Source organism: Dendrobates tinctorius, unplaced genomic scaffold (genome assembly GCF_039654945.1).
Source record: "Dendrobates tinctorius isolate UK_male_01 unplaced genomic scaffold, ASM3965494v1 ptg000114l, whole genome shotgun sequence".
In the NCBI taxonomy this organism is placed as follows: Eukaryota; Metazoa; Chordata; class Amphibia; order Anura; family Dendrobatidae; genus Dendrobates; species Dendrobates tinctorius.
Genome location: NW_027361782.1, coordinates 23,492,355 through 23,517,365, shown reverse-complemented (window position 1 = coordinate 23,517,365; position 25,011 = coordinate 23,492,355). Strand labels below are relative to the sequence as shown.

Sequence of the window (25,011 nt, the reverse complement as noted above, 5' to 3'; positions counted from 1 at the left end):
TATGCCTGCAGCCACCAGTATGGGGAGCTCCCTCTATACAGAGATACATGATAAAATCCTGTCTGCAGTGACCACTAGGGGGAGCTACATTTATTAAGAGACACATGATAAGATTCTGTCTGCAGACACCACTAGGGGGAGCTCCATGTACACAGAGATGCTTGATAAGATTCTGTCTGCAGCCACCACTAGGGGGAGCTCCCTATGTACAGAAATACATGATAAGATCCTGTCTGCAGTCACCACTAGTGGGAGCTCCCTGCATATCAATATATGATGAGATTCCGTCTGCAGCCACCACTAGGGGGAGCTCCTTGTATACAGAGATATATAAGATCCTGTCTGCAGCCACCACTAGGGGGCGTTCCCTCTATACAGCGATACATAAGATCCTGTCTGCAGCCACCACTAGGGGAAGTTCCCTGTATATAGAAATACAAGATAAGATTATGTCTGCAGCAACCACTAGGTGGTACATATAGACCAGGAACCACTACTTGTGCCTTTTCTGCAGACTGTTTTTTATCTTCAGGTTTGTTGGTGAGGCTTGCTGGGAGTTGTAGTAACACAACACCTGGACAGTCTCAGGTTGCAGATCATATTCCTTTTTTTTCTTTAAGTAGTAAAGATGGGGGAAGGGTAACAGTCGGGTGCGTTGTCTCCGCGTCCAAACGTTCCCTGCAGCCCGGAATCATCTACACATAGTAACAGTAATCGCTGCAGTCAAAAATTTATTAGAAATCACCCAAAATTCCCTCATCATCTTCCACTTAATTAAATTGTGAATTTGGCACGGCTGTGGGAGTAAATTATTGCTTTGTTTGTCACCTGGTCATAAATATTGAAATCATAGAGAATTTAATTGCATCAACATTAAACTGAAATGAAACAAGTTGGCGACGAGCAACCTGCCGAAAAACATATGTGGAGAGAGCGGCACTCAATGAGCGATCACGGCAACATGGCAGAGAACCACGGAGAACTGAAGAGGAGAAACAAAGCTGGGGAAGGTAGAATGTTATATCGATGCCAACATACAGGAATAATCAATAGACAAGCAAAACTAAAAGCTGGAAATATAATGTATCCATAACACAATCGGCTTTATTTTAGACTCCGCACCCCAGGACTAGCCAGTACAGAACCAGTGCTAACAAGATCCAGTCTTAGTCAAGTCACAACAGACGGAACAGGAAGACCACAGAGCGAATCACTGAGCTGCAACGTGGGGGCATTTATTTAGGAGACTACAAGTCTCAGAATAAACTCCTTAACAGTTAAATATATACAAAGCCAATAAATAATACACGTGAACATAGAAAGCGCACACTGATATATGAAGCGGTATTGATGTCCGCCAGCTGGACACGCTGGATAATGAGGTCCTTGCCTGGAGCGCAGGATATTTGGATTTGGAAGTTTAATGACAGAAGTAATAGAAGTTTGACACTTGTTACATTGTTCGACATAAGATAAAGTAAGACACAGCAGCAGAGCATGTACGTGCGGTCCTGTCCTAATCGCGGCATTCACAGATACGCAGTTTGAAGCCCTTGTAGATGATGCTGGCAGGGAAGATCGGGAAAGTCAGGCACGTCTGTGGGATCATACCGGATGCGGCTCTTCTGCAGCATCGGAGAGGTTATCACTTGATGCTTTCGCCTGCAGCTCAGCCAACTGGTTTGGCTCTCGTGCGTCCGGCTGTGGAGACTCCGCCGCGCCCGGATGTGCGGACTCCCCATCATATATGATATCTTCTGGGTTCGGTGCTGCAGGACAGAACTCCTCAGTGGGAAACATGTGACGAAATATATTCTCCGCCTGGAAAAGAAAAATTCAAAAACAGTAAAAAGGAGATTTTTGTGTACTCACCGTAAAATCTCTTTCTCTTAGCCTTTAATTGGGGGACACAGAACCGTGGGTGTTATGCTGCTGTCCACTAGGAGGCGACACTATGCATAATCTGAAAAAGATTAACTTTGGCTCCTCCTCTGCAGTATACACCCCTGGACGGCGTCAGCCTTCTCCAGTTTTGTGCCAAAGCATAAGGAGGAACGTAACCAAATAACATAACCATGCCTGTAAGAAGGCTACTATGTACGAGCTCAAAGAACAATATGAGAACTCAACAGTAAACAACGGCCCGTAAGGGCAACAGGGTGGGAGCTGTGTCCCCCAATTAAAGGCTAAGAGAAAGAGATTTTACGGTGAGTACACAAAAATCTCCTTTACTCTGTCGCCTAATTGGGGGACACAGAACCGTGGGACGTCCCAAAGCAGTCCCTGGGTGGGAAGCAGTGGACGAATATTGTGTTGACAGTTCCCTAGACTTGGGGTACTGCCGCCTGCAGAACCAGTCTACCCAGGCTCGCATCCGCTGAGGACTGGGTAGGAACACTGTAGTGTTTCGTAAACGTGTGTAGGCTAGTCCAAGTGGCCGCCTTACACACTTGTTGTGCCGAAGCCTGATGCCGAATGGCCCAGGAGGCCCCTACTGCCCGTGTAGAGTGTGCCGTGATACCGGCCGGAAGAGGGGAACTGTTAAGTCGGTAGGCCTCATGTATGGTGGACTTGATCCACCTGGCAAGGGTAGCCTTGGAAGCCGGCAGCCCCTTGCGACTACCTTCCGGAAGAATGAAGAGGGAATCAGATTTCCGGAAAGGTGCAGTCCTGGACACGTAAATCCGCAATGCTCTGACGAGGTCAAGCGTATGCAGAGCCTTCTCCACTCTATGAACCGGAACCGGGCAAAGGGATGGCAGTGAAATCTCATTGAGGTGAAAGTTGGACACAACCTTCGGAAGGAAGGATGGTACCGTGCGGAGAACCACCTTGTCCTGGTGAAAGGCTAGGAAAGGCCGTCTGCAGGAAAGTGCTGACAATTCCGACACTCTGCGTAACGAGGTGATCGCCACTAGAAAAACCACTTTCTGAGACAGAATGGAGAGTGGAACTCCTCTAAGAGGTTCGAAGGGTGGAGCTTGCAATGCTGTCAGGACCAGATTGAGGTCCCACATACCCAGCGGACGTTTGTAGGGAGGAACCAATCGGGAAACTCCCTGGATGAAAGTCCTTACTTGAGGTTTAATAGCAATGCGCTTTTGAAAAAGGACTGAAAGCGCCGACACCTGACTCTTAAGCGAACTTAAGGATAGCTTGGCATCTAGGCCCGACTGAAGAAAACCTAGTACCTTCGGGAGGGAATAAGGGAGTGGGACTTGTCCATGAGATTCGCACCAAGAAAAGAAAGCTCTCCAGGTACGATAATAGAGCTTGGCGGAGGCAGGCTTCCTTGCCCTGATCATAGTTGCAATGACTGCCGGTGATAAACCTGCCTGAATTAGAATCCAGGTTTCAAGGGCCATGCCGTCAAATTGAGAGCCCCTGAATTCTGGTGGAAGAACGGACCTTGAGACAGAAGGTCGTGACGGTCGGGTAGACGCCAGGGGGCGTCTGCTGTAAGTTGGACGATGTCGGCGTACCATGTACGTCTGGCGCGATGAGGATGGTCGGAACTCCCTCTTGCTTGATCTTCCTCACGACCCTGGCGATTAGGGGGAGGGGAGGAAAAATGTACAGGAGTCGGAACTGGGACCAGTCCTGGACCAGGGCATCCGCTCCGAGCGACCGCGGGTCGTGTGTCCTGGCCATGAAATTGGGGACCTTGGTATTGAGATGGGATGCCATTAGGTCCACCTCCGGGGTTCCCCAGCGTTGACAGATCTGGCAAAAAATCTCGGGATGGAGAGACCACTCCCCCGAGTCCATTCGTTGCCTGCTGACGAAGTCGGCTTCCCAGTTTTCTACACCCGGAATGTGTACCGCAGAAAGTACCGACCTCGTGTCTTCCGCCCAGCGGAGGATATGAGCCACTTCTCTCATCGCCTGGGCGCTGCGGGTCCCGCCTTGGTGGTTCACGTATGCCACAGCCGTGGCATTGTCCGACTGTATCCGTATGTGCGAGGCTGCAAGCAAGTGATGAAAGGCTCTCAGTGCCAAGAGGATGGCCCTGATTTCCAGAACATTGATGGGCAATGTCACTTCCCTCAGTGACCACTTGCCCTGTGATGTAGGTGCACCGCCCCCCAGCCTGTCAGGCTTGCATCGGTAGTCAGGATCTTCCATTGTCCTGAGAGGAATGGCTTCCCTCGTGTAAGCGAGGTTGGTTTGAGCCACCAATGCAGGGACCTCCTGGTTGATGACGTCAACCTGAACTCCCTGTCGAGGGAGAAGGGGTTCCTGTCCCAAGATCTGAGTATGGCTAGTTGAAGGACCCTGAGGTGAAACTGGGCAAATGGCACTGCCTCTATTGCTGCTGCCATCCGGCCGAGGACTCTCATGGCAAACCGGAGAGATCGAGGAGGACTGCGAAGGAGTGTGCGAACTCCCAGACGGATGGCCAGTGTCTTGTCCTTGGGAAGGAGCACCAGGACCCTGGCAGTGTCGAATACCATTCCCAGGAATGTTAGAGTCCGAGTTGGGATAGTCGACGATTTCTGTAGGTTGACTAGCCATCCTAGGCGACTCAGAGTGTCTAGTGTGATTGAGACACTGACCTCGCAGTCTTTGAAAGTGGGAGACTTGATGAGGAGGTCGTCCAGGTACGGGACGACTAGAATGCCTCTTGAGTGCAGGACGTCCATGGTGGCCGCCATGACTTTGGTGAACGTTCTTGGAGCCGTGGCGAGTCCGAACGGAAGGGCGACAAACTGGTAGTGGTTTTGGTTGACCGCGAACCTGAGAAACCTTTGGTGGGCGGGAGCAATTGGTATGTGGAGATACGCATCCTGTATGTCTATGGAGGCGAGGTATTCTCCCTGGTCCATGGATGCAATTATGGACCGGAGGGACTCCATGCGGAAATGACGGACCCGTACGTAACTGTTGAGCTGTTTTAGGTCCAGTATGGGTCGGACGCCGCCTCCTTTCTTGGGGACTACGAACAAATTTGAGTAGAATCCTCGGAATCTCTCGTTCGCGGGAACCGGCACCACAACTCCTGATTGAAGGAGAGAGGAAACCGCTTGGTGGAAAGCACGAGCCTTTTCTGGTGGTGTTGGAGGAATAGAAAGGAAGAACCGGTTCGGTGGAACGGAAGTGAACTCTATCTTGTATCCGGAAGACACTATTTCCCGACCCACCTGTCTTCTGTAATAGGCAGCCAGACTTGCTGAAAGAGTAAAAGTCGGCCGCCTACTGGTGGGGTGTCTTCCGGAGGTCGCAAGTCATGATGAAGCGAAGTTCTGAGGTTTTCCTCCCTTGGGTTTCGCTTGGCCTGCTTTCGACTGCCAAGCCCTGTCCGGTCGCTGCTGCGTCCGTGGGTTGTCCCTGCATGGAGAACGGTTACGGTTTTGCACTGGGCGCGAAACGGACCAGCCCGAGGAATTCCGAAAGGATCGGAATCGCTTCTGGTTTATTCGTTTAAACGTGCGTTTTGGTTTTAGTTGAGGGAGAGAGGTACTCTTACCCCCAGTGGCATTGGCTATCATGGTGTCCAACTTTTCGCCGAAAAGTCTTCCGGTAAAATACGGAAGTCGCGTGAGGGACTTCTTTGAGGCCGCATCCGCTTTCCATTCTCGCAGCCAGAGGATGCGTCGGATCGTGATGGCGTTTGATGCTATTCCCGCTACACCTCTGGCGGAATCCAGGGCTGCATGAATCATGTAGTCTGCTACCACTGCTATCTGGGCCGCTTGGTCCGAGAGCTCAGGATTTGAAGCCTGAAGACCCTCTTGTAGTTTTTTGGCCCAAGCCAGGATGGCCTTGGCTGCCCAAACTGAAGCAAACGCAGGGCCCAGAGAGGCGCCTGCCGCTTCGAAAATAGAACGAGCCATGCGTTCTACTTGCCGGTCTGCTGCGTCCCTGAGGGTTGAGCTATCCGGCAGAGAGAGTAAAGTCTGCGCTGCTAGCCTAGAAACCGGAGGGTCCACTTCAGGTGGATCTGTCCATTGTTTGGTGTCTTTCTGTGGGAAGGGGTACTTCGCTTCCAAATATTTGCGATTAGCGAATTTTTTCTCAGGCTGCGCAAACTGTTTGGTAAGTATTTTCTCAAACTCATGGTGATTAGGGAAGACCTTAGGTGGTTTCTGAACACTTTCGAAGCAAATCCTATGTTCTGGGACTTCCGGGGCCGACTCTGGAATTTTTAGCACCCGATGAATGGCAGAAATTATGTCCTCAACTAGCGCTGTATTGCTAGGGGGAGAAGGTACCACGGACCTGTCCGTTTCGTTATCTGAGTCGGAGTCACAGATGCCCTCCGAATCCTGTGCCTCGCTAAGGTGATCCCTGGAGGGCGACCTGGGGCGGGGGTCTTCTGTGGTGGGGGATCCCTGTGGTAAATTGCACTGTCTGTGGCAGGGGACTGCCCAGGAGACTTAGAATGACGCTGTCTCTCCCTGGAGGGGGACGACCTTGTGCTATAGTGCGACTCAGGTGATCGAGACCTGTGGGTCCGCTTACGTCTGTGAGAGTCGGAAGCAGCATGTTCCTGAGACAAGCTGTCAGTTTGCTGTGTACCGTCCATAGCCGGGGCCCGACTCTGCAGAGCTTGCAGCAATGTAGCAGTTAGGTTGCCTATGGACTGTGTCATAGACTGAGACATCTGAGTTGCCCATTCCGGCGTGGCCTGTGACACTGAAGCGTCAGTAGGGACTCCCTGGGGTTCTGACCCAGAGTTCTGGATGCAGTCCCGGCAGTGCGGATACGTGCTGCCACTAGGGAGCGTAGCTTTGCAGGCTGTGCAGAATGCATAGAAACATTCCTGCCTGGTTCTCTTCCTTGAGCCCGGCATAGTGCACAGAGGCTGGCTATAAGGGATCGTACAGGGGTGGCTACGCAGAGGGAACCCACAGAGAGCCTTATAGGAAGTATAGATTCACAGCTGAGTAATGAGAACCCAGCTGTGAGCTTACCCCACCGGTGTGCCCCTAGGTCCAGCGCCGACAGATCCCAGTTCTGTGCCCCCCGGAGACCACTGTGATGCTCCTCTCCTGGATCTCATCCAGAAAAAATGGCCACCGGGACTCTGAGGAGAGGGAGGAGGGGGCGGAGAGCTGAAAAGGGCGCGCTGGGCTGTGTAAAAACGCGCCCTTTCTGCCTCAATCCGCCCCTTCTATGACACTCCAGCGTGTCATTTTGGTCATCCGGGGGCGGGGAAAAGGCGGCGGCTTCGGCTAGGCCGAAGCCGCGGTCTAAATTAGAGGCCTGATGCCCACGAGGGCTCCAGAGCGGCGCGGTAGTCCGGGGGGGGGGGCGGATTTGTACCAGACCCCCCCAGAATGGTCGACTGGATGGCGGTGGGGGTAGCAGGGGTAGCGGTTTCTGTATGGGGGGCCCCTGAAGCGCTATGGAGCCGCTGCTGCTGCAGAGACAGGGACACAGAAAAGCCCTGTCTCTGCTGTGCCATCCAGTCCGCACCCTCCCCCGGCCCCAACAGGATCCCTCAGCCGGCCTGGGGTCCCTGGAAGCTGCGGAGTGCTGCCTGATCTCCGACCCTACCTGAGGCGTCTCAACCTAATGCCCCCTGCGGGGGATTAGGGAGGGTGCGTCTGTCACCGTCAGGGGGTCTTCATCCTCGCCTCAACCTCAACCCAGACCCCTTAAAGGGGTTGGGGAAGGAGGGGGGTCTCGACCTCGAACCAGGACCCGAGGGACTGGGGAGGGAGCGACATGGGGAATAGCCACCTCGACCTCAACCGGGTACCCCTAATAGGGGACCGAGGAGGGAGCCATGCCGGGAGTCTCGCTGGAGACCCTCTTTTCTTCATCTGTATTTCCGGACGAAAAAAGGAAAAAAAAAAAACAGAAGAAAAAAGGTGTGCCTCCTTGCGACACTAAGCAAAAACTGGAGAAGGCTGACGCCGTCCAGGGGTGTATACTGCAGAGGAGGAGCCAAAGTTAATCTTTTTCAGATTATGCATAGTGTCGCCTCCTAGTGGACAGCAGCATAACACCCACGGTTCTGTGTCCCCCAATTAGGCGACAGAGTAATATGCAAAGAATAAGTGCAGCTACAAAGGAAGAAAGGAGAAGAGCGCTCACCTGCTGCACCGCGACATCATACCCGAAGCCGGTGTCAGGTCCGCTGCACACGTACACGTTAGTGGGGAGCCCAGCATATGACTGACGCTCGATTACAGACGAGTCTCTCATATTAAAGTACAAAACCCACAGGGCCTGCGGCTTCTTCAGCTCCGCGCCACAATCTACAAGTAAAGTGACATCATGAGCAAAAGAGGATGGACAGTGACATCATCAGTGACAGATAGATGAAGGACAGTGACATCAGCAGTGACAGATGAAGGACAATGACATCAGCATTAACAGACAGATGAAGGGCAGTGACATCAGTAACTGATACAGGAAGACTGGTGACCTCAATATTATATACAAAAAAGACAGTGATATCAACATTAGGAAAAGGATGAATAGTGATATCAGCTGTAAGCCGAAATCTTAAACTGGCTAGCAATTTAGGCACTAGGGCTATAAGAAAGCTGCAGAACTTTTCATTTTACATTCAGGAAACATTTACATAAGAAGATACCGGCCTTTTAATGAACAGAACAATACACTGATGCCCGAGCTCCAGAGCTTTAATTAGTTCCTCTGGTTCACGATCAAAGCAGCAGCCGCAGCACAGAGGGCCGCGCTGCAGTAAACGCCGCCCCTTTTGTACCTCATCTGGTAAAATGATCCTAAAGAGCCCAAATACGAGAACTCTGAACTATCAATGTACTGGAGTGTGCACAGGTAGCGAGGAGGCGGAATATAAGGGAGGATGATGGGAAGAGTAGTGCTGCACACAGCGACTGCACCAGCAGAATAGTGAGTGCAGCTCTGGAGTATAATACAGGATATAACTCAGGATCAGTAATGTAATGTATGTACACAGTGACTGCACCAGCAGAATAGTGAGTGCAGCTCTGGGGTATAATACAGGAGGTAACTCAGGATCAGTAATGTAATGTGTGTACACAGTGACTGCACCAGCAGAATAGTGAGTGCAGCTCTGGAGTATAATACAGGATATAACTCAGGATCAGTAATGTAATGTGTGTACACAGTGACTGCACCAGCAGAATAGTGAGTGCAGCTCTGGAGTATAACACAAGATGTACTGTACATAGTTCAACTATTCATGTAGATTATATATAAATCAGTAATACTGAGTTCAGAGATAACAGGGGCATTGAGCTTTATTTTCAGACTGGAGCACCCCTTTATACACATTATATAAGTGCAGCTTTGTGTGTTGTGTGACAGACGTCTCCGGACTTCGTTAACACCAATGATCTCCGGAGCTGTGTTCTGCACTACATGTCACTCCTGGTAGCAGTCTGTTTGCCACTCCTGATACATAATGAATACATAGTATAGTGTTTTACAGTTGGCGTGGATACAATGTAATCCTCGAGTTGCTCTTACATCCCCATCCCGCTCATGGTCTTTGGGAGGTCGCCACATACACTCCAGAATACAGAAAATCTACATAAACGTTCGGTGGCAGCTGCAGGCGTCAGAATTTATACAATTACATATTTTGCTGCATCTGACAAAACAGGATTAAATACGTTTTGTATTATTACCGGGATATAAAGAATGCATGGAGATGTCAGGCTGAAATGTCAGGGAAGTCATTAATACAAATGTCAGGGTACGGCAATAAACATGACGAGGGGAGCACTGGAGGCTAATGGATTCCACTAAGCAGATGAAAGTCTCCGCCATACACGCATCTCATGTAAGTGCCTGTGTACAGGCCGCTCGCTGATCCCGCTATCGGTTTATTAAGTGTCATTTCTTCATATGGTAATTGCTCTCTTTCCCCCACGATAACAAAAGCAGAGTCCAGAGCTGAAGAGTGTGTAGAGATCAGAGATTGGGGATGTAACAGGCGGCAGGCACACCGGTGGCAACAACACTGCGGATACAGTGAGTTCATGGCAAAGAAATGTAACCATAAACACCCAACATCCAACCCAAGTAATACCTATCTCCACCCACAAATCTAAAACTAAACTCCATTTATACAAGTTATGCCTCACTGCAAACACACAACTAAAATCACACACACACACACACACACACAACTGAGCCGGCAAAGGCAAGGCCCTCACAAAGTTCATATGTAAAGTAAGTTGATGGATTTTTACAGGAGCGATTCAGCAGGGAGCTCACACTTAAATCAAAATCTTTCCCTGAATTACTAAAGCGAGGATGTGGAAACCACAATAAAAATGCGACCATAGATCCAAATAGATAAGATTGCAAATTCTCTTTATTAAATTATGAACAAGACAAGACAAAATGGGGAACATATGCAAAGGACAATCAAAAGGTGCAATAGTGTAAATGCTGACACGAGCAGGACCTGCCCCAGTCCACCTGAGCTATCATGTTAAATAGTTAATATATATATTCCTACTCCATATAAGGAGCAGCACATATTAGATCTAAATAGATCAGACAAAAAAATAATATATGTCGTACACAGAAAGGGGGCCAATGCCCATCATCTATCATACGTAATATATACATGTACTATCCCAATGAAGTAACTTAAAAGGTTACCTTTAACACTACTACCCTCGGGCCATATAAAGCACGGCTCACAAGTGTAGGGAAGGGAGAATGGTGCAGTGAACAGTGCCTATACTGCACCAGCGGGCAAATAACCCGCCCTAATAGGGTAAAAACCCAAAACACGTTACCTCAATGGAGCCTCAGGATGACCAGGCGGTACGCTCGTCTCGTCTGGGGAGACGAGCGTACCGCCTGGTCATCCTGAGGCTCCATTGAGGTAACGTGTTTTGGGTTTTTACCCTATTAGGGCGGGTTATTTGCCCGCTGGTGCAGTATAGGCACTGTTCACTGCACCATTCTCCCTTCCCTACACTTGTGAGCCGTGCTTTATATGGCCCGAGGGTAGTAGTGTTAAAGGTAACCTTTTAAGTTACTTCATTGGGATAGTACATGTATATATTACGTATGATAGATGATGGGCATTGGCCCCCTTTCTGTGTACGACATATATTATTTTTTTGTCTGATCTATTTAGATCTAATATGTGCTGCTCCTTATATGGAGTAGGAATATATATATATTAACTATTTAACATGATAGCTCAGGTGGACTGGGGCAGGTCCTGCTCGTGTCAGCATTTACACTATTGCACCTTTTGATTGTCCTTTGCATATGTTCCCCATTTTGTCTTGTCTTGTTCATAATTTAATAAAGAGAATTTGCAATCTTATCTATTTGGATCTATGGTCGCATTTTTATTGTGGTTTCCACATCCTCGCTTTATATACCAGCGATTGATCCTAGTTTGTCCAAATAGAGCGACACCTATATGGAGAGATACATAATACATTCAGGATGCAGCTCGGTACCGTTGCTGTTATAATTTCTAAATTACTAAATTAGAGGTTCTGGTAAAAACAACTCAGGAGTAAATACATTTTTGTCGTAAAGATCTACTATAGTTTACTCTGGTAACCACTGATTCCAAGGGATAAAACCATGCCAAACAGGTCACTACAACTCAGATTCTTAAACCCTTGTTGGAGACACGGCAGTGGTTCGAAAGGATGTAAGAAAATTTGAGACCACTGAATGAATAAACAAGTAACAGATGACATATACAGTGTAACCATATACTGAACACCTCCTTGCAGGCAGGTCCACAGACCGATGATCCAATCTAATGATGTTTCTGTGGACCCGCCCCCGAGGAACTTCAGCAGGCTTTTAGGTTAACGTTTTAGGATTTCCCGACCATCAAAGTCTAAACCAGGGGTGGGGAACCTCAGGCCCCAGGGCCATTTACGGTCCTCGATGACCTTTTATCAGGCCCCCTTGCAGATTCTCAGGGACTGCATTCTTGGGCAGGGAGCTGTATTTTGATTGCCACAATCTCATTAATTTCTTCTTGCTCTGTTAGCACACACACGCAGTGTTCACTAATGAAATACTGAAGGGCATGCAATGAAAGATGAAGTCGTGAAACCAGTGCCAGAGTCAGGATGTACTTTGTGGGCGGAGTTTGTATGGCCCCAGAAGGATGGTATAAACATCCAAATGGCCCTTGGCAGAAAAAAAGATTCCCCACCCCTGGTCTAAACTAATAAAATTTACCTGTCCTTCGATTTACTGGTGTAGAAGATATTTTTAGGGGAATCTAAGTTTAATTTCAGTGAATATATTATTACGGGGAGAGAAATTTTAAGAGTGTTAGCTTGGCCAATAAGTCACAATAACTTTAGCGGGTATGTCATTAGCGAGGCTTTTATCATGGATTTTGTTAAGTTAAGGAATCGTTTAAAATGGAAATTAAATTTAACAGCCTGTGAACAAATGGTCTCTTGATAAAATGCAAAAAGCGGCTCAGAAAAAAAAAAGTTTTGAAAGTTGCTAGAACACTGAAAAGTTCCTATGACTCACAGAGCAGGAAAATGAATGAAGGTCTTTGGCGCAGGTGACTTTGTGTGGCCGACCTGCCATGGGCCGCTGCTCACTCCTTCCGCTGATTCATTCTCCCAGACTCCGACAATATTTGTTCTGACATTTTAATTAAAATACTACCACTGTCTAGTCGACAGCATGGGAAAAAATGGCAAAGTGCAACACAGGGGGCTGTGGGGGACGCTTAGCGGGAGAACAGCGAATACATCATCATAGCTTATCAGCCGCTCTGCCGCAACGTGGCGTAGAATGGAACCAAGATCGCTACATGGAAGATACTGGAACAGGAATGGTTGTGGCTAGCCATATAAGGTAATAAGTGAGTGCAGCATAGGGATGGAGGGTGTGGTCAATGCTGAGTGGGTGTGGTTAGCCATATAAGGTAATCAGTTAGTGCAACACACGGATGGAGGGTGTGGTTAATGTGGCGTGGGTGTGGTTAGCCATATAAGTTAATCAGTGAGTGCAGCGTACATATGGAGGATGTGGTTACCCATAAAAGGTAATCAATGTGGATATTGATATACTGTAGATATTTACAGCACATGATTGGTGGGTGTGGTCAGTGGGTGTGGTCATTATATAGTAATGGCCAGTGACATGTGGGTGTGGCCACCTGTGTTTTCAAGGGCACAGCACTGGCGTGCAGCTATATCTTTGCCTCATACCTTCCTCTGAGTCGAGTGTGAACAGCTTCTTCACTACCGGTTCCAGGTCTTCTTGTGCCGTCATCTTTGAGGACGCACACGTCAGATGGACGAGATCTGCAATCAGACATTTAATTAAGACACTGAAAACGAGCCCCACGACAAAACGCAGTTACCGGCATTCACAATCTGGGCTCTGCTACACCGATGCCAATTGTATCAATCGATTGTTACATTTATCAACCAATATTCTTAAAGGGAAAGTCCATTCCAATGAGTGCTAAAAATTCTTAATCCAATCTGATAACATGGTTCTTTCCTCAGTTATTGTTGTGCCATACACTAGAGTTAAGTTACCTGGGGAAGGCATGCTGCGTCTTCTAGTTTGACAAAAGGAATCTGGACATCAAACAAAGCCAAAACACCTCGAAAAATTAATGAAAAGTTCTAGTTTTGGGTGTTGTTTTTTTCTGTTAACGCTTGATGTGTTTCCTCATTAGGTAAAGTAAGGCAACAATACTGAAAGGAGCGGCGTAATTAATAGACGCGCCGGCCGACAAATACAAACATCATTTGGTTCTACAAAGCGACTGTCTGATGCCCATTGGCAATCAAAGGACACTTTAAGTCTCCAAAGACTTTGGTATACAACTTCCATAAACTTTTAATGAACCGGATTTTTTTTCCCTTTATCGCAGGAGATCAAAGTCTTAACGAGGTACAATCTCCTTTTCATGTTTAATAATAATTAGTCTCATCTGGTTTGGTGCCGTAATCCGATCATAGCTCTAAACAGTGGGGCCTATGTAGTCTGCAACCCGACAATTATCTCGCCCACTGACACACGGAGCCTGGCCGTGGACCACGGGAACGCCGAGCACCACCGAACCGGGAGGAAGACATTCATTTAGATTTTAATGAAATCTGCTCTAATTATTTACAAAACTTTTTTTTTTTTTAACCTTTTGCCCAAAAGTTGGAAACAATGCAACAATGAGATGAAAAGCACAAAGCTCCCATAACCGAGACCTGGGTGACGGGACTGACTGCGGATGAAACGTACCGCTTCAGAGACATGTGGACATTAAGGATCTTCATGCTGGACCTTAGGGGCTTTCTGCAGCAGTGAAACGCAATATTGCGCTTTTCATTGCGAAAATGATGCAGATTTCACAGCAATTGGTAATATCACATCTACAAGAACCCTGATCTGTGCAGCCTGCAAAGTGAGCATAATTTATATCCCTTCAGGAAAACCTGGGTTATTATCCACACAGCCACCCAAAAGGTGGTCACCCAGCTTTCCTGGACTGTGGCAATAGATCCTCATTGTCGTCCCAATAGATCATTTAGAAGATGCATTATTCAGGGGTCTGAGAAAGCTGAGTGACCATACTGATGGACCCTGAAACGTGAGCAGATTTGCTATTTAGGATCAGTAAAGCTCGTTGACCGCCCCGGAGAAAATCTCACTGGCGACTGCACTGAATGAACACTTAACCATTAATGTCAATAACCCAGCTTTTCTGGGAGCCTGCCTTATTGTGCAGCAGGCAATGCTTTTATTTCTGCCCCTCATTACCACCAACTCAGTTTTTATAAGTTCCAGAACAGCAGATACGACCAACACACAGAGATAGTTTAATGCACAACTAATCAGATGCACCATGCAGGTGTTTAGGAAAGCTGGGTACCTCACTTGCGACCAGATCTGCCATGATATATCATTTATATCCATATTACTGCAGACTTGAGCAGATTTACCTTTCACAATCCGTAAAGCTGGATCATAACATCTACATAAAATCCGCCCCGCAATAGAGTTATTGTACAGGCTGTCACCCAGCTTTCCCAGACTCATCGGTTGTGATCCACCCCATGCTTTCCCAATTTCACAAAAAAATGAGTAAATTTGCCCTTTGGGAGTCTGGGATTGTTGGACACTTATTGCTTCCCACGCCAGCGTTGCCCACCCCACCCGGGCAGATTTGTGGGTCTCTGTTAATCACACTACTTAGCAGATGAGGAACATGTCGTTAAGAAGGGAATCATTAAGGCAAAGACTAATTGATTTAAAATAGGTTTTATAGATTTTTGCTCCAGTCGGTTATAAAATCATCAGATCCGCCGGCGTTTAATTTCAATATCGCCTTCGTGTCATTTCGGGTCTGACGGACTCATAAAACCTCATCAGCGCGGCTCCTGATTATGTTTGATTTACTCGGGTGGAGTGGCATCAGTCACTGCGCGGCTGGCATTTGTCTGCAGGTAATTCTCTGGGTAGAAAGAGCGATGAGCTTTATCTACGCCACGCCATCATTAGCGCCAGGAAATTATTTTTATTTTCTTTAGAGGGGGAAATCAAGCGAACGACTTTGGTTCCGGTCAGCTGGCGATGCCGATTATGGGGCTGTCATTCCTGCCGGGTGATCAAAGGTGAGAGATTTGTATATTTTTCTTCCGCCATTGTCTGACGGCGCCGATTGCTCACTCCGATCTCATTTACCCTTAATGAAGTGCTCACAACATGCGGGGATTTATTGGAACCGTGTTTCATCACCACTGAATATTTTCCAGGACAATTTGTTAGTGTTTCGGCAGCCATCAGGATGGGGGGAGTGGCAGGAGTCGCCTTCTCGTGATGAATGTCACCCCCCCTCCAGGAAAAATAAAACAAAAAACACCTAGGTCAATAGGTCTCTGTACAGTGCTGCAGTATCTGCTTGCGCCATATAAAAGGCTGAAAAAAGGGGGAATTTATTGTTTTACTGTACACCGTTCTGAAGTTACCGCAGCAACACGTTTTATCAGACCTCTAAATTTGGGGCGTCTAATAGTCCTGAAATCTAAGCCACAAGAATTGGCTTGCGCTAAAATCTACACTAATTTCAGGCTATTGGTATTGAAAAACCTATTAGTTTGTATCAGGCCCTGCCCCTCGTGTGAAACCCCGCCCATTTGTATGATCCATTTTGAAAAGTGGCAAGAAAAAAAAATTATTGTGCCAAAAAGATTTACATTTTTTTAATATTTGAAAACTGATAAATTCTGTAGCTGCCAACGTTTCTGAGAGTGTTAACCACTGCCACAAACCCTACTGCTATGGGAACGCCGTCACAAACCCAGCCTCTACGGGAATGCCGCCAGAAACCCTGCCCCTACATGAATGCCACCTTTCCTTTCTAATACTCACTTTTTGGTTTACACATACCCAGCTCCCTTCTATCGCTATTGGCAAATGTGAAATATTCACCCTACAAAGTACACACTTTTCTCTTCTGTGCTGACAGTTTGTTACAGGCTCTTCAGCTCACAAAGGATTGCATACAATTGTGACAAACTGGTGCAGTGGAAAAAATACCTTAACCTGAATTTTTCCAATAACTGAAAGCAAGCAGAGATCTTGACACAAAGTATAATCTGCTCGCTCTGATTTTCAGCATGGAAATAATGACTGGCTGATAAAGGTATTGAATCCCACATCCAGAGTCAGTGGCGCCATCTATGAAGCAGAAAATGGTAGAGTGACCCACGTTCTACACGTGTCCTGAAAGTGAGGATTTGCAGTGAAATTACGCTCCCACCAAGACGGGAATGTGGAAGAGAATGACGATGGCAATCCCCAAATCACTACTCCTTGTACGAGCTGTCGGAGGATCAGAGGGCGGAGGAAGTGCCCCGAGAGAAAACCTGCGTGTAATCAGAGGTGCTGCCGAGCCGGGAAGTCACAAATATACAGAAGCCTGCATATATGACTGGAGAGGCAGAATGAAATCCTGTAGTACCCACAGCAGCACAGAGTACTTCAGGAGGCTGGGACGGTCAGGCCCTGAGGACGACATTGCAACTTACAAGTGTTTTTCATGCAGGTGTTAGTGGAGGCGCAGAGCTCGGTCAGGTGCATGGCGGTCCGCCGCTCATCATCCGGGGGAACCGTCAGTACAGAAATCTACGAGGAGAGAAAAAGATGGTGCATCATGATGGACCCAGGGACGCGAGCAACAGCTCCAGAGACACGAGCGAAGGATATAGGGACACGAGCAAGATACATGACAGATACATAGTGACGCAGAGAGGTAGCATTTTCGTCTCGGACGTCTTTAGTATGCCGGACCGCAGAAGCCTGTGACCTACAGGATGGAGAGCATTGGGGCCGTGGCTCTACCACAGGATCTGCTTGTATTGGCTTCTTGTGCAATAATAAGGGCCGAATCTGACAAAGTTTTGAAGTCCGGGGACCCTGCCATGAGTTTGGGTGTCAGATCCAGGTCTTCGATGCCTCTTTCCCTTAGTTTTAAATTCTGTACCCCTAATTTTATGCTGAGGACCACTGCCCCCTGTGCCGCCCCCACGATACACCAATAGAGAAGATAAAACCCCAGATAATACAGCGGTGACTGTGCCGCTCTGCACTCTTTCCGCAGTGAGATGTTTCTGAAGATCGTCGGATTCGGTGCCAGCAGAGCAGATTTCTGGGGTTCAGAGCATTTCGGATCCCGTTTTCCAGACACTGATTCATGATAGATAACAATCCTTATATAACTGGCTTTATTAGTTGTGGTAGACGGCGGCAGTTTATTTTCCATGAGCGTCGACAGCTTCACTATATTATTCTCCATTATTTACTAATATTTACAGTAAATCTGGAGCCAATTAAATCTCAGACGTCGTCAATGCTGAAGACGAGCGCGTGGACCATCTGGTGTCTCCGTCGGAAACACGGAGTGAATTCAGAAGCCGCAAAACATCTATGTATCACTGATAGATAATTATACACAACGGGTGAGAGGTCAGCAGCCAATAACCCTCCCCTCTTGCAGTGCATATGGACGCCACCTACCTCCTGGTCTGTATCAGAGATCAAGATGGATCGGTCGGTGATCAGGATCGCTCTGGAAATCTGTCTGGGAGAGAAGACAACGATCTGCACATCATTATTTCTGCATATGTATATACTAGCACCACTCCCATCATCCCTATCCATAGGAGCTCACTATTATTACCATCATCATCACTGTCCACAGGAGCTGACAATCAACAGCTGCAATCGGCCCTATCCACAGGACTTCACAATCACTCCCATCATCCCAGTACCCAGAAGCTGACAATTATCGCTGCCATCATCCCTGTTCTTAGGAGATGCCAGTATCCATGATCTGCCAATCCATCGCTGCCATCATGTCTGCCCTCAGGAGCTGCCAATCAACAGCTGCCATCGGCCCTATCCACAGGAGCTCACAATCACTTCCATCATCCTTACACCCAGAAGCTGACAATTATCGCTGCCTTCATCCCTGTCCTTAGGAGCTGCCAATCCATCGCTGCCATTGTGTCTGTTTCCAAGAGCTGACGATCTACCACTGCCATTATGCCTGTAGTCAGGGGCTGACAATCTTTTCGCCTAACCTGTTCTATCAGTGACACAAAGTATTGATCTGTAATGAGATGGTCTTACCCTTCTCCAGTGTTTCTCGACTCCAGTCCTCAACAGGTCAAGTTCTTAGTATTTCCTTAGTATTGCACACATGATAATTTTATCACCTGCTCAAGCATTAGTTCCATTACCTGTGCAATTCTAAGGAAATCCTGATTATGCAAATTGTCTCTTCAGAGAGGAAGAGGACTAGAACTCTAGTGCCGCCTATTGGAAATAGCAATCCTAAAAGTCAATGTCCATCCTTTAACGAGTCTTGTTACATGACTTAGGCTTAGGATAAAAGCCAAGCCAGATTCTCAATTTGCAGACACTGTTTCGGGGGTACTGCCCCCCTCGTCAGTGCAAAGTGTGAGATCTGGTTTGGCTGTGAGAGAGGCGTCTGACCGATATCCAAGAAGTATCATTTCTCTTTGCGGAGAATGACATGCTATGCATGTCGAGATGAGGAGACTTAACGCCGCAATGCTCCTCTGGGAAATATGCTAATTATGCAAATTGTCTCTTCAGATCTCACACTTTGCACTGACGATGGGCAGTACCCCGAAACAGTGTCTGCAAATTGAGATTCTGGCTTGGCTTTTATCCTAAGTCATGTAACAAGACTCGTTAAAGGGTCGACATTGACTTTTAGGATTGCTACTTCCAATAGGTGGCACTAGAGTTCTAGTCCTCTTTCTCTCTGGAGACAATTTGCATAATTAGCATATTTCCCATAGGAGCATTGCGGCTTTAAGTCTCCTCATCTCGACATGCTTAGCATGTCATTCTCCGCAAGGAGAAATGATACTTCTTGGATAAGGAAATCCTGAAAACATGACCTGTTGGTGGGTCTGGAGGACTGGAGTTGAGAAACACTGCTCCACAGATATCGCCTCGCTCCCTTGCAGATGCAAAATACTCCTTTAACCTCAATTATTTAACCCCACATTCATGCACAGCCCACATGACAAGTCCCTGCTTCCCATCTGTGGGGCCCGTACCTGTAGCAGAGCTGAGCGCAGACGTTCTCTGGCAGGTAACCGTCTTCGATAACCACGTAGCGGCAGTGGATCCGCTTACCTTTACTGTCGACAACCGCTTTACACCTACAGCCACAGAGGTAGGAAACAGTCAGATATACGGACCACACAAACATTAAAAGATGCATATACTGTGAGAGGGCTATGAGCCAGAGATCAGCAGCAACAAGACTGAACTGCCCCTTTAATAAATGGATAAAAGTTGTGTCTCTAAGGAGGCAGTAATGGTGGACATGTAATAATGTAGTAGGGGTCTCAGGGTCACTCATCATTCATCAACGGACGGGTCACACGGGTTTGCAGTTCTCCTAAACGTCACTTTAATGAAACGAAGCCCGTGACACACGGATCAGGTGTTAAGAGCGTGGCCACCGAGCTCCGCCATTAACCCCTTCTGTAGCGGTGACAAAGTATAGCTTTATAATCAGATGGTTTCATGCACAATAATTAGAGGGTCTGCAAACACTATCAGGGGGCCGCAATGACACTACCATACAAATGATACGAAGACATCAATCCCGTGAAGAAATGTTCCTACTAAATTCAAATGAAATAATCTGGTAACATCCTAAAATTAAGAACGATAGGAAAAAATGGATCAGAGCTACCAAAAAATCCCACTGAACAAGACAGACACTAGTCACATACATAGATTCTGACCCGGTCTCGATAGCCTTCATTCCTCATACATACACCCTGTATACCATCACTCGGTGACCCGCCCGCGGTGACATCTGATGTTGGGCCATGAATCACGCTCGGCCTCCATTGACCTTCTCTCGATGTGTCTGGTGAGGAGAATGGCGAGCGCCATCCATCTCCCGCACCGCCATGAGTTATAAAGGTTCTTTATGGACCTCATTATCCAAACTAATGGACTAAGGGCCGCATCCTTGAGACGGACCTGCTCGCCACTGACAAAGCCCTCGCTGCAATATTTCAGCACGAGTATGTAAATTTCCAACCAATTTTCCACCTTTTCTTTTTATTAAAGAAATATAAATTTATTGGATTTTTGCGTCAGTTTGAGGGACACGTTTCCAAGGGGGGAGGGAGGCAGTTGTGTCCTAAGTGGATGTGGCAACCAAAAAATTATGTACAAATTGATTACAGCGCTAGATTTTATGATGAGAAGTCGCCTCCAAAGTTACGGAGATGAGAAATATTGCTGAAGTTCCCTTCACATTTACCTCTCGAGCGATTTTATCTGATGCCGCCATCTATTATCACTTTCCTCCGCCGGAGAGTTTATCCCTTATAAAACTGTAGATTAAAGGTTTTTCTAAGTATAACTGTAAAGTTCTACAACTTTCTAATAGATCATTGGCTAGTTTCATCAATCGTGGGGCTTTAATAAACCACTTTTTTTTGTCCCTTATTCATCAGTGCCAAATTCTTCAAATGGTGAACGCGGTTTCCTTTGCACAAAATGAAAACTGCTCTTTAATCTTTATTTGACCCTTTCTAGAGCAAAACTCACATGACTTGTTAAAATTTCACACACAACCCTTTAATAAAACTGCAAAAATTTCTAAAGAACAAAAAAATCATCATTCCAAAAAGGGATGGCACAAAGTTGCAAATAATGTTTCATCCTCATCTGGGTTACATGAAAACCATACCCAGAACGGCAAACAGAGAAAAACAACCAAAAAAGTAGCAAATGGACTTCAGAATAGACAACATGTCTAAAAATCTGGCACAAAACAAAAATACAGACTTCACAGAGGAGAAACTGGACAAAACTTTCTCACCAGTTTACGATTTTAGTTTGATGTCAGTGAATAAAAAAACACTCCTTTTTACCTCCAAAGGCAATAACCCTCAACATACCTAGTCCTGCTCTCTGCTGAGAAGCGGATACATTGTATCCAGTGTAGACAATGATCTGTGAGTGATACCCATCAGCAAAGAACCTGGAGGTCAGAGCATGGTCTGCACCAAGACATTGTATCCACTGCTCTGCTGACAGAACACTCGCTAAGGACAGGATTACTGCGAGTTCTCATTCACTGACAGCAATCAGCTATCTTGAAAGTTGAAGAATTGAAGCAAAAGTATTCCAAAAAGTTTTATTGTATTAGATTTAAATCATATGATGTAAACTTCCCTTTAATATTTTATTCATGACCACAGGCTCTTGTATTTACTGATCATTATGATGCAGGGGCAGAGACCCCAGGATCCAGGATTTTATCTCCTGACTCTGGCTCCAAAATTCATCCTGGGGCAGGATGGGCGCTCCTTCTGGACGCGAGAAGGAACACACGCCCATCGGGAACTGTTTCTTGGAGGAGGACCACTGGCAATCTGGTAAACCTGCTGAAGGTGAAGTAGACAAGAGACCCCATATACACCGGGAGCCTACTCTGGACAAACTTTTTTTCTTCAATTTTCAGATGACATTTCAATATCTGAGGCTCCAGGTCCTACAGCAGATCAACCCCAAAAGGGGCAAATATGGAATTTATCTTAAAGGGGTTTTCAGATTAAGTGTTGATGACCTTATCTCAAGTACATCATCTAGTGGCCATAAACTGTATGGCGAGTTCTGTCTGTCACTTTTATGGAGGAGAGACTGCAGTATCAATCATGACCACTACAGGTTGCACAAAGCTGTGCCGCTTCCAGTGAATCACCGTAACTCCTTCAATCAGTTGATCAATGGGGGTCTCCGAAACAAAGTTGGACCCGACTGATATTATATTGCAGAAAACGGCTTTAACTTTATTTGATTGCTGCCAATCATTAAATTAGGAAAAATACAAAGATTGTGGAGCGTCCTTTATTTTTGTGCTCAGTGTTCCAGTTATCCCCTGGGAATAAGTGGTGCTAGAGACGTCTAGGTGCCGCTTATCTCCTTGCACCCAAACCTGCATATTATGGAGAATTAGGGTTGACACATTTCACCTGTCCTTGATTAACCCTTTAAAGCGATTGTCTAGGATTAAATGAAGATGAGCTGCAGAAGCAGATACTGCCGCAGACCAGAATGACGCCGTTTCTTATTCCTTACCCTGCAGGAGCCCTCTAATTCCTTGGTTTATACTGAGAGCTAATAACTCGCTCCCCTCGCCCATTCTATAGGTAACATTTGCAGATATATGGACATTTTTATTTCCTGACATTGTTTCCATGTATGTGGTTAATAACACAGTAATGCATCCATGGTGGTAATGATTTGTGCGACACCTTATAACGTCTCCTGAGCAGGGGAACACAAATAAGCCTCGTATTATATATTCATGGCTCCGCTTTACATAATGCATTTACCTAGGATGCAAAGCGCAGGTTCCCTTTAAATGGCCAATCACTGCGTGGCGTTGTAATGTACAGACACACTGAATATATATGACGACCTCTGGCAGCGTAGACGCTTCTGCTCTGCATTAAGGACGGTTTTGGTAACCTGCTCACACAGGTGACAGTTGTGCGGTGCGGAGACATTAACCTTCTGTTATTACGGTGAGATCTAACTCAATCACACGTCACCGTGATGGATCTCGCTCACCGCACTCATCCTCAAGAAAGAAAATGCAAATCCGGCGTCTTGTATCCAGAGTGACGCTCGTGAGAAGACAAAACACCTGCTGAAACCACTCCGGCAAAAGAGAGCCAAAGCAAAAGGGATTAACCCTGTGCTGCCTGCCGGAGGAGCACGAAGAGGAACAGGATCTGGAGGGCGAGGTGAGAAGTGAAAAAGTGTAAACCGAAACGTAACAAACAGGAGTGCAACATAATATAATGTGTGTAATGGAGGGAGAGACATTGGTAATGGGGCAGGATATTTTATAGGTATGACATAACATAGGTTAAAGGACAGCAGGGCCAAAATGACCACCTGGCAACAACAGTGGCAGAGAAGAGAAATCGACTCTCCGTTCCACCACTTAGTCAGCCATAGGCGGTTTCAGGCCTACAGAGGCTGAAGAAACACAGAAGACATCAGGTGGCTCAATAATATCACTTCTTTGCGCCGTCCAAGCCTCCTTTATTACATAGCGGAGCTAATACCAGAAAGCAGCGGTGAGCATGTCGGTAAGTAACGAATGCACTGTACTGTAGGATGGTGCTGTGTAAAAAGGGCTGTAAAAGGTGATGTCCTGCGGGATGGGGCTGTGTATAGATGGGGCGAACGGAGTGATGGCCTGCAGGATGGGGAAGCAGGGGGGCCAAGAGGAGTAGCGGGGGAACAGAGGAGAGGCATTTTGAATGAAAAGATTTACGGGGCCCTGGTATTGAGCCTTATCAGAAGTCTGTGGCCATCGGACCACAGGCCTGTAAGTCACCTGTCTGCTGGCATTCCTCTTTGGCTTAGTAGGTCAGATGCAGCATCATAGCTGTGGTATGACATAGACATGACATCATGAGAGGACAATTAATCAAAAATGCAGCTAGGGATGGCAGCAGGCAGAAGTAGGCTCGCGGGCTCTGGTCTGACGGTCACGGAGCGGCTACTGGACCAGGGTACGGCTAACCACTTTGCTGAACTCTAGAGGAGAGTGTTGTATTCTTATATTGACCTGTAAGGATGAAGGGAGGGAGTGAGGTTATTTACACAGGACTGTATGTGGAATGGGGGTTTAAAGGTGGAGATTGGTACAGTGGCGTTTACTAATATGTGGAGGTATTTACCCTCATATAGCGGTATTATTGGTCTTAGTACAGTGGTGTATGCTTATGATCAGTATGGCAGTATTTAGCTTCATAGTGGTATTATTGGTCTAGGAATAGTGGTCTTTGGTAAGGATCAGTGTGGTAGTATTTACCCTCATATAGCGGTATTATTGGTCTTGGCACAGTAATGTTTAGCAATGATCTGTATGGCGGTATTTACCCACATATAGCTGTATTATTGGTCCTGGTTACAGTGGTGTTTGGCAATAATCAGTATGGTGGCATTTACCCTCATATAACTGTATATTTCGTCTTGGTACAGTGGCGTTTGGCAATGATCTGTGTGGCAGTATTTACTCTCATATAGCGGTATTATTGGTCTTGGTACAGTGGTGTTTAGTAATGGTCAGTATGGCGTTATTTACCCTCATAGCGGTATTATTGATCTTGGTATAATAGATTTTGCTTAGTGGAGAATACTTTTAGGCTCTGTACACATTTCCATATTCATTTTGATGTTTTGTTTAGAGGAACAGACAAACAGGATAAAACACAGTGTAACAGATGCAAACAGGAATACAGACTCCACTGATTATTTATTAGGGGTTGTCCTCTGGGTTTTGTTTGCGGTAAAGCGTAGCCTACTTTGTTTCTTTTCTAAAAACTGACACAACAGAAGGTAGACGGACCCCACATTCATGGTGGGGCCCCTCCAATCCTGTTTGCATCGGTATTGCAAATAAATTCTGTTTCTGTGTTCAAACAGAACAGAGAAACACAAAGTATCACTTATGTTGCTTTGTGGCAATGTTAAGCAGCTAGT

General features: G+C 46.7%; 1 protein-coding gene across 1 annotated transcript in view; it reads right to left on the bottom strand.

The window, feature by feature from the left end:
* Nucleotides 1-1,214: 1,214 nt before the first annotated feature.
* CHM (CHM Rab escort protein) overlaps nt 1,215-25,011 on the bottom strand; it is a 94,911-nt gene continuing 71,114 nt past the window's right edge. The window contains exons 10-15 of the mRNA XM_073589887.1: nt 19,533-19,637; nt 17,956-18,019; nt 16,968-17,064; nt 13,137-13,232; nt 8,044-8,207; nt 1,215-1,821 (exon numbers count right to left, since the gene is read on the bottom strand). Coding sequence (XP_073445988.1) covers nt 1,606-1,821; nt 8,044-8,207; nt 13,137-13,232; nt 16,968-17,064; nt 17,956-18,019; nt 19,533-19,637 — 742 coding nt within the window. The 3' untranslated portion in view covers nt 1,215-1,605. The remainder of the gene's footprint in view (nt 1,822-8,043; nt 8,208-13,136; nt 13,233-16,967; nt 17,065-17,955; nt 18,020-19,532; nt 19,638-25,011) is intronic.